Raw genomic sequence first — 10,368 nt, forward strand, 5'->3', positions numbered from 1 at the left:
GAACATTTTTTAGTGATTCAAAGGAAATATTTATCAGAATTCTTAGTGTTACTTTTTAAAGCAAACACTTTGTGAGATATTATTTTTAATAAATTTATTTAAATATAGTACACATACAGAAAAGTGCAGAAATTGTAAGTATACAGCTTACTGAATTTTCACAAAGTTTACAGTGTATATAACCAACACCTTGAAAATACTATCAGAACCTCAGGAGTCTCCTTTTGCCCCCTTCCAGTCTCTACTGTGCTACCTGTGATTATTTAGTATCCACTGTGGATAGAGCATCTGTACCTCATCTTAACCTTCCTCCAAAACTAGTTTGCTAGCATCTCAAAACTATCCCCTCCATAAACACTGCAGCTGTCCTCCACTCCTCCTCTTTCCAGCAGCAGCCAGGTCCTAGAAGCTGCTTAAAGAGGTTTTCAGGGCCACCGTGGGCACTGGCAGTCTAAGATCCTAATGAGTTAACAATGGGAAGCAGTTTGTTTTATCACAATATGGTCATTATTCAAATGTCCATAGCCTTTTTTTTAAGGGGTCTATAGGAGATACTGGATTGCCTTATCACCAGTCTTATACTTGTCTTTTCCCATTAGAGATCAGTGGACACTTGAGCATCAAGTTTAGAATGAAAGTACCTAGATCATGAAAAATTATAATGCTCCTGGGATTTCCCTTTTGGTCCAGTGGTTAAGACTCCATGCTTCCACTAACTACAGGGGGTGCAGGTTCAATCCCTGGTTGGGGAACTAAGATCCCACATGCTGCACAGCATGGCCTCAAAACAAACAAAAATTATATCACTCCTTAGAATTTATATGATACTGTAATGCTTCTACAGAGATTTCAAGTGGTCTTCCAACTGTCATCCCACTCATATCGCCATTATCCCTGGAAGGGAGATAACCAAAGGTCTTAACTCAGCAATCCTTCTGAATGGGTGAGGGATCCATGATCACCATGGAATCAGGTCATAACTTACCTTAGTAGCCTGAGTGCTCTTTCCAATAAATTTATACTAGATTTTACCAGCTCTGTATTTCCCTATAAGCAGCCCCTTAAAGTATTTTGTGATCTGTTGGTTCTTCTCCCCAGGATGTTGCCCCAAAGCCTGTTGTGATCTCTACTCCCACGCCTACCATCGTACGCCCTGGCTCCCTGCCTCTCCATTTGGGCTATGATCCACTTCACCCAACTCTTCCTTCCCCAACCTCCGTCATCACACAGGCTCCCCCATCCAATAGGCAACTGGGGTAAGTATAGAGAGCAGGGAGAAGCAGCAAAGCTTAAATCTCTTTCTTCTGTATGAAATTATTTTATAAAATACTGTTTCTGAATTATCAAGGAAAACAAGTTACTGAAATTGTGTCTCAAAATGAATTTTTTTTACCCCATAAACAGAATCTTCTTTACCTTTTTGGTAGGCAAGCAAGTATTTATTTGAGAGTGTACTTCCTTAATTTGGAGGTTTAATACTTATTCAGCCTAAAAGAATCCTTCGAACTTTAGTGGTTGAGGTCACACAGGGAAGTAAATATTTAGTTCTTGGCCTCTATTTTATAGAAGTTTATGGAGGAACTACTGAATGAGGGGCTGAAACCCATTAAGTCATCTTTTTTTAAGTCTGGTTGTTCCCCTCAGTCCCAGTTAAGGTTCTTGGTCTTTGCTATTCCTAATTTTGTCTGTCTATTTGTCTTCACTCCTAGCATGGCCCATGCAGATTTCCTAATGGGATGACTTAAGATCCTGTCTCCAGGTACCCATGGGTTTAAGAGGTTGTTGTCAGGCTTCAGCCTCTGAAATCTTATTGTTTTCTAGACCCATTAAGGAAAATACAAAGGGATGGCTTCCTTCTTAGACAGAGTAGAACAAAACATGGAAAGGAACGGGAATAACTTACTCAGATTTGGCTATCATATGACATAATTCAGCTTTGCAAAATGGCAACTTTGGTAGAAATAGTCCTTGTCTAAGGCAGCACAGAGTTTTACATGCCAGTGGTAGGAATGTTTATTTATTTGTTCTAAACTCAATAGTTAGCTTCCCTCCCACTTGAATTCAGTGGTGTTTGCTTAATTTGCAAGGTGTAAAGATCTTGCCATTTCTCTCCATCTATAAGGTAAGGTAAGTAGTATTCCCTGCTTTATCTGCCATCATGAGGGTGTCAACATTTTACAGTGTTACCATAACTAGAAAAGACTGGGAAATCTGCTGTAATTACAGGAGGAAGATCATTGGCAAAAGGGTCTGTATTGTGAGCATTTCACTTCATATCTTCTGTAGGTCTCCCACCGGCTCCCTCCCTCTCGTCATGCATCTTGCTAATGGACAGACCATGCCTATGCTGCCAGGGCCTCCAGTACAGATGCCTTCTGTTATATCGGTGAGCTCTGTAGTTAGGGCAGCCAACCCTACCAACACGTGAAGCGCTCCCTTCCACCTGAGTGCTCGTAAACACACATGAGCCCCAGGGAAACATGGGCTCTGGTCTGTATTAGTTGAGCATGGCAGCCTGCCCATACTTTTCACTAACCTCTGCCAATCCAGCACTATGGAACACTAGACAAAGGCTCATCTGGACCGTTGGCTCCTGGTCTAGGAATTGATCTTGCCAACCTGCTGATTGGCTTATTTCACTTGGCACTAACTACCTCACAAATTGCCCACCACTTTCCTCAAGATAAAGCCTCACCCTTTCCCATAGAAACTGTCACAGCACTGAAGGAGTAGATCCCTTATCCTGTGGTGCTCCATGAGGGAAGGTATTTCCCAGACTTTCTGCATGCCCCATGGGCAGGGTGCATAGTACAGGCCCTAATGTGCCAGCCTCAAAAGCGCTTCATTTGGGGAAGCTATTACCCCACTAATAGCATTATGTTCCCTTCTGATTTTTCTTCCTTCTCTTGGTCCAGCTGGCCAGACCTGTCTCTATGGTGCCCAACATTCCTGGTATCCCTGGCCCACCAGTTAACAGCAGTGGTTCCATTTCTCCCTCTGGCCCCCCTATGCCATCAGAAGCCAAGATGGTGAGTACATCCCAACCTGGAGCAATGCTGGCCCTTCTGAAAGAAGTGGTATCTTCTGGGGCTTGCAGAGCTAAAAGACCTACCCAGTTGTGGGGTCTGGAGAAGAATAGACCCTGATTCATGACTCGTATCTCCTCTCTTCCACCTTTAGAGCCTGGTACATAGGCCATGGCAGTGAAAAGAAGCAGCACAGATTGTTTGGATGGAACTCTTGCTGTTTTAGTTCCAGGGTGACAGATGGAGGGTGGATGAGTGGGCAGGAGAGCTGGCCAAGAGGTGAATAACTGCGTAACCAGCCCCTGGCCAGGTTCCAGGGTAGAGCTTTCATCTGGACACTATTGCTTCAACAACCCCCACCCTCCAACTGTGCCCAGGATGATAGTGAGGGAACAGAATAGGTATTTTAGGGGTCATGTGCACTCTCTCTATGTCATTTTCTTTTAATCCCTTTGTTAAGGGAAAATCAGTGTGGGAATTTTGTCTGTAAGGCCAGTAATAAAATCTAAACCCACTTTTCTCACCCTTAATAAAATCTCACCCTTGACAAGCTATTTTTTCTTATCTTTTACCACAGAGACTAAAAGCTACCCTAACCCACCAAGTCTCCTCAATCAATGGTGGTTGTGGAATGGTGGTGGGGACTGCCAGCACCATGGTGACAGCCCGTCCAGAGCAAAGCCAGATCCTCATCCAGCACCCTGACGCCCCATCCCCTGCCCAGCCACAGGTCAGTTAGACCCTTGGAAGGGGGAACCAGCTTGTCGCTATTACTCTTTAAGTCATATCTTGTTTTTTCAAGGAGCAGGAAAATGAAGGAGGAATGGATTTCAGCCTTCTGGGCTTCGACTTGCATTTTGTTTCTTGTTGACAGTTTGACAGTAGCAAAATGCACTCTGCTTCATCCATCCTTTTGTTAGATAAAATGCAAACAGACTGGATAATGCAGAACTGCCACAGAGGAGGTCTCAGTTTTTGTTTTCTGCTTTTTTGTTATTTCTACATGTGAGTGCTCTATCTGCAGAACCCTCTAAAATGTGACAGAACCTCATTTCAAGCTACTTTATACAACAGAGTCTCTAGTCTCTCCTATCTTAACCCCCACCAACCCCCCAAAAAACTTAACTGATTATACAAAAATCAGATACTAACAATATATTAATAAAATATGATGTCACAGCATTAAGATGGCTCAGTAAACAAACATACCCCGAAAAACACTTTTTCCTTATCAATTTAATCTCTCTTTATCAGGAGAAATTAAAGTCTTAAAAAAGCCAGAGAGATCTTCTTTAGAAGCCCAATTCCTTTTTTTCAAGGAGTCCTCAGTCTTACTGTTTCTCTGGAAACTGAGTGAGCCTTGGTTCCGTACTGTCTGTACGGGTTAGGTGACAGCAACCTGATGGCAGTTTGTAGAGTTACATCTGTGGCCCATCCCCTTTTCCTGATGTCACCACCTGCTTCATCAGTTACCACCACATGTCCTAACATTTAATGACCATATGCTGCCTTAAAGCTTGGCCAACAACAAAAGCTTTCATTTGAGTTTTCTTGTTAGAAGCTAAGCCTGCCCACCTTCCTGTAACCACTTCTGGTGCCAGTCCCTTCTAGAAATGGTAAAGCAGCAGCCCCCTTGCCCAAACTGTGCTGCTTCCCCTTGAGGAAATGACATGACTTCATTTTTAGTTACCACTAATTCCTTTCCTCCTTCTTCTTCCCATGTTTCTCTTGGTCTATTCTCTTACCTCCATTCCCTGCATGTATTATTAAGTTGCCTATGAGAGAATAGGAATCCATCATTTCCTTTTTCCCATTCTCCTCCTCAATCACTAGTCCTTACATGTGTACCAGTTAGCTCAGGACAAAGAGCAACTTGAAAATCACAGGAGAATCTGTGTAAACTTCCCTTAGTACAGTGAGAAGCAGCAACCCCAAGGCCTGTAGCTCATTAAAATGAGTTTGAAATTTCTTCACTTTTTTTCTTTTGGGGGAGAGACTATTAATCTAAATAATTAAAATTAGCTCTTCATTACCCATATTACTGGAGACTATGATTCAGTAGAGCCTGAAGTAGAATAAGATTCTGTTTTCTTATGAGTTTATGTTTATCCTCATGTACCTGATTTGAGCTCTGGCATTGGGAAACTACCAATATAGATGTTCTGTAATAGCAACAGATTCAGGAAGAATTTATTTTTGGCATTGTTTTACATTACATAGTTTCTTTTATACAGATGGTTGACCTTTCTATATTTTAATTTTGGCCATTATTATAAGATTGGTCTATCTTCTTTGAATACATACCAGCTAACAGAAAAGGAAGATGATTCAAAAGTGCTTTAGAAACAAGAGACATCAGCCTAAAGTTTAAAAATAAAAGATAAGGGCTTCCCCATTGGTCCAGTAGTTTAAGAATCCACCTTGAAATGCAAGGGACACCCATCTGATCCCTGGCCTGGGAAGATCCCACATGCCATGGGTCAGCTGAGCTTGTGCACTACAACTACTGAAGCCCGAGTACCGTAAAACCCATGCTCCACAAGAGAAGTCACCATAATGAGAAGCCCTCAGAAAGCAAGGGGCGAGTAGACCCCACTTACTACAGATAGAGAAAGCCCACGCATAGCAACAAAGACCCAGCACAGCCAAAAATAAATAAATTTTTTTTTTTTTTAAAAATGGTCTCAGGGACTTCCCTGGTGGTCCAGTGGTTAAGACTTCACCTTCCAATGCAAGGGGTGCAGGTTTGATCCCTGGTCTGGAAGCTAAGTTCCCACATTCCTCGAGACCAAAGAAACATTTGAAAAAAAAAAAAAACTAAATTGCAGTAAATTCAACAAAAACTTAAAAAAATAAAAAGATGGTCTTAAATCACCAACTTGTAAAGGGATTTTTAAATGTTTTTCTTTTTAAAAAAAAAAATGTTTTTCTTTTTAAAAACAAACAGAACAAACAAAGCAGGAAGCAGGGACATTGTTGGGATGATTAATGACTGATTATAAATAAAAAGAATATACCAGGGGTTCCCTGGTGGCCTAATGGTTAAGATTCCAGGCTTTCACTGCCAGGGCCCAGGTTCAGTCCCTGCCCAGGGAACTGAGATCCCTCAAGCCTCATGGTACAGCAAAAAAGAATTTGCTAATTCATATATATCTCCATGATAGCTCATATCTCACTGATGGTAAAATCTCTTCTCCTTTTCTGGAACTTACAGCATGCAGTTGTTTGTCTATATTGCTTGGCCAAATCAGTAATTCTCCAATTTTTTATCCCACAGTCTCCCTGAAAGTTCTCCTGACACTTCCCCTGATTATAATTTCCCTGCGCACCATATTTCCTGTTAAGAAACAAAAAATGATCCTAGTTTCATTTTTGTCTGTCTGTCTCAGAAATAATCAGAGTTTCAAACTTATTTTGTCTAAGTATGGAACTGAGAAGACTGAAAGGGAACAGGAGGCAGAATGAGGAACTACTGCAAAAGAGAAGCTAAGGGCCATAGTGAGACTTGCTATGGTGACAGGCTGGTAGATCCTTTAACCAGATCTTTGCCAGATCTTACATCAGGTTTAATTTGGAAAGGATTGACATTCCCTTCAAGTAACTCTTCCTTCTGGGCAACAGGTCTCACCAGCCCAACCCACTCCTAGTACTGGAGGTCGACGTCGGCGGACAGTTGATGAAGATCCAGATGAGCGGCGACAGCGCTTTCTGGAGCGTAACCGGGCTGCAGCCTCCCGCTGCCGTCAAAAGCGGAAGCTGTGGGTGTCCTCCCTAGAGAAGAAGGCTGAGGAACTCACTTCTCAGAACATTCAGCTGAGTGTGAGTGGGTCCTGGGTGTTTATTAGGATTGTTGAATCTGGAAAGTGATGTTGAATCATGAGAAAGTGGGACAATATAGTAGAAGATGATAATTCTTTCAATTAAGATGGATTCAGAACATATGCCAGGAAGAATACAGAAAGAATGTCTTACCAGTCAGACTTGAAATCTCTTCCCTGGGGACTGGAAAGTTCACTCACCATCTAATCCCAAGTCTGCTACAGAATGAGTCATCCATAGACCCTTTAGGATGAAGGAAAATAGATGAAGTGCCCCAGGGTGCTCTGTTAATTCATCAGTAAAATCTGCCGGGTAGTGGAACACCTAGAGGGAAAGTATTTGTCCAGAGGCAGCTTAATAAAAGAAAGAAAGGCCTCTCTGACCTTCTGAGATGGCCTAACTCTGTCTATGAAGTGTGTTTCTTCCCCGAATGAGCTTTCTTTCGCTTAAAAAAAGAAAAGAAAAAAAACCACACAAGTACAAATAGAACAGTTATAATCCAGATATTTTCTTGAATATTTCCCTTCTTCTGATTTTTTAAAAATATTTAGTTACCAAAAAAAAAAAAATATTTAGTTACGCTCTCTCTCCCGCGCGATGAAGATCTTCTCTTCACGTCTTTGGATCGACGTGCCCTCATGCCTCGAAGATGGATTTTCCTGCTTTTATCTAAATAAATAGAGCTGTAACACTGAAAAAAAAAAAGTTTAGTTACAAAGATAATATATTTATATAACATATATGTAGTATACACATACGTACACACACAGAAGTAGAGATTAAAAATAAAGTCTCTCTTCAGTATGTCTTTCCCAGTCTCATTCTATTCCTTATAGATAAGTTTGTACCCACCAGACCTATATATGTTTCTAATATTTTTTCCATTTTTTAGCTTTTGTAGGGGAGCCAGGGAGGGACTGTATGTCGGTTTTAGCATAAAACAGTTATCTTCTGGAGATCTAGTCATGTATACATACAGAGAACCTACCTAATTGTTTTCAATAGCTGTACAGTGTAGCATTCTATAGTTTGGTTATAAGATTCAGATATTTATAATGTTTTTAACTTTTTGCCAGAACAGCAGTGTTGCAGTGTACATTGTATGCACTTGAGTAAATCGCTCTGTTAAATAGATTCGTGTAAGTAGGCTTTCCTAGTCGAAGGACATATGTATTATTAATTTTGGTGCAATTATATTTACCCTACAAAGGAGTAATTTTTCTGTGTAGAATTCCTACTATCGTTGTAAGCAGCTCCTGTCTGAATTTGTGGCTCTATTGGCTCTGGGCTATCTGAAGCCTTGCTGGATCTTTTCTAGATTCGAAGGAGAAAATCCAGGCAGCCTTCTGTCCTCACTCTGAGGATAGTCAGTGGGGCTTCAAGAGTGGAGCATGAATTTTCTTCATATTCTTTTCTTACCTTCCTCCTCAGAATGAAGTCACATTACTACGCAATGAGGTGGCTCAATTGAAACAGCTACTGTTAGCTCATAAAGACTGCCCAGTTACAGCACTACAGAAAAAGACTCAAGGCTATTTAGGTGAGTGGCTCACAACCTAAGCAATGTCAATCAGTCAGTAAACTGCATGTAATGAGTGTCTCAACTGTTTATAATTTTATAACCCCATTGTGAATGTTCTGGGGGGCCCAGAAACAGATGAGTGAGCAGCCTATGTAGAACAACCAGTCCTGCCAAAAAAATTTTTTGAAAACAGTATCCTAATTATCCTTTTGGAGATAAAGGGTAGCAATATATATTGGGTACCTGTTTTGTATGAGGTACTGGACCATCTTCCCAGTTCTCTCATGAAACAGATATTACTTCCATTTATACTCACTCACATTAGTCTCTTACCTGAAGTTACACCGCTGGTGAAGTGGCAGAGTCAGGATTCACATCCAGCTCTTCCTTATTCCAAAGCCACCATCTTAGTCTAAAGAGGATATAACAGCAGATGATACCTTGGGGTTTGTCAAGCATTGAGATTTGGCAGTATGTTTTATCTTTCTATAACAGGATAATGTTGGTTTCTGTTTGTAATCTGTGAACACATAATATAGGGCTCGGAAGAGCTGGTCACAGTCATGCTTGGGATAAGCACAATCCTGAAATTAAAATTACTGTGAATAATTTGTTTATGCACAGTAAAACTAATAAATCATTTCCCTTTACAAATTAAATTCATAGAAATGTTGGCTATCAAAATTTGATATATTGAATTATTTTTCCACTAACTATCTTTATCATTTCAAAGATATGTTCCCATAGAAAGAGAGTGACCACATCACCAATTTTAAACATCTCTATTTAAATTTAATTTAAATTAAAACTCATTGGAAAAGACCCTGATGCTGGAAAAGATTGAGGGCAAGAGGAGAAGGGAGTGACAGAGGATGAGGTGGTTGGGTGGCATCACCAACTCAATGAACATGAGTTTGAGCAAACTCTGGGAGATAGTGAAGGACAGGGAAGCCTGGTGTGCTGCAGTTCATGGGGTCACAAAGAGTCAGACACGACTTAGCGAATGAACAACAATTTTAATTTTAATGTGTACTTCAGAGTACAGTCATTCATCCAGCAGATATTGATTGAGCCTGTTCTAGGCACTGTTTTACATGCTGAGGGCATAATAGGGAACCAAATAGATTAAAGTCCCTGCCTGTAAGGGGCTTATATTTTAGTGGGTGAGACAGACAATAAACGAGATAAATAGGTACAATATATATTATGTCAGATAAGAGTAAGTGCTTAGAAGAAAAAAAATAAAACAGGGAAGATGAATATGAAATGTTAGCAGCAAGGTTGAAATTTTAGATGAGGTGTTTTTTAACTTTTAAGGAATTGAGAGCTAGCCACGCATTAATATGGGAGAAAAGTACTTGCTCTTTCAAGCAAGAGCAGCAACAAATGCAAAGACCCAAAGTGGGAGCATGTCTGGCACATTTTAGAATCATCAGGGAGGCTAGTGTGGCTGGATTGGAGAGAATGGGAACTAGAGAGTATTTAGAGATGAGGTAGGAGAGATAATAGGAGCATTTTTCTTTAGGGCCTCATCGGTCATAGAGAGGACTTTAGGTTTTGCTCTACTTTGGGGACCCACTAAAGGGTTTTCAGCAAAATAGCAACATGACTTGATCTGACTTAGTTTGAACAGGGTCAGTCTGTTAGAGAGTGAGGAATGAATGGGCAGAAGCAGGCAGTCTGCTTAAGAGACTGTCACAGTCATGAGCTAAAGAGGATGGAGCCTTATACCGGTTGGTGGTAGTGAAAGTGGTGAGAAGGGATTTAATTCAGGATATATTTTGAGGTTACAGTAACAAGGTTTGATGATGGCCAGATGGGACAGTATATGTGAGGGAAAAGAAGAATCGAAAATTGCACCCCCCAAAAAAATTGCACCAAATTGTTTGGCCTGAGCACCTACAGGAACAGAGTTGCACCAAATTGTTTGGCCTGAGCACCTACAGGAACAGAGTTGCCACTGATTGAGATGGGGCAAGTGTAGGAACAAGTGGACTGGAT

General features: G+C 40.9%; 1 protein-coding gene across 6 annotated transcripts in view; it reads left to right on the forward strand.

Moving 5' to 3' along the window:
• LOC133044846 (cyclic AMP-dependent transcription factor ATF-7) overlaps positions 1-10,368 on the forward strand; it is a 91,463-nt gene that overhangs the window by 73,937 nt on the left and 7,158 nt on the right. For all 6 annotated transcript variants that reach the window (XM_061126650.1, XM_061126681.1, XM_061126659.1 and 3 more), the window contains 6 exons: positions 1,099-1,256; positions 2,287-2,386; positions 2,916-3,029; positions 3,604-3,756; positions 6,648-6,845; positions 8,277-8,385. In XM_061126650.1, coding sequence (XP_060982633.1) covers positions 1,099-1,256; positions 2,287-2,386; positions 2,916-3,029; positions 3,604-3,756; positions 6,648-6,845; positions 8,277-8,385 — 832 coding nt within the window. The remainder of the gene's footprint in view (positions 1-1,098; positions 1,257-2,286; positions 2,387-2,915; positions 3,030-3,603; positions 3,757-6,647; positions 6,846-8,276; positions 8,386-10,368) is intronic.

The sequence above is a fragment of the Dama dama genome, chromosome 3, assembly GCF_033118175.1.
Source record: "Dama dama isolate Ldn47 chromosome 3, ASM3311817v1, whole genome shotgun sequence".
Classification (NCBI taxonomy): Eukaryota; Metazoa; Chordata; class Mammalia; order Artiodactyla; family Cervidae; genus Dama; species Dama dama.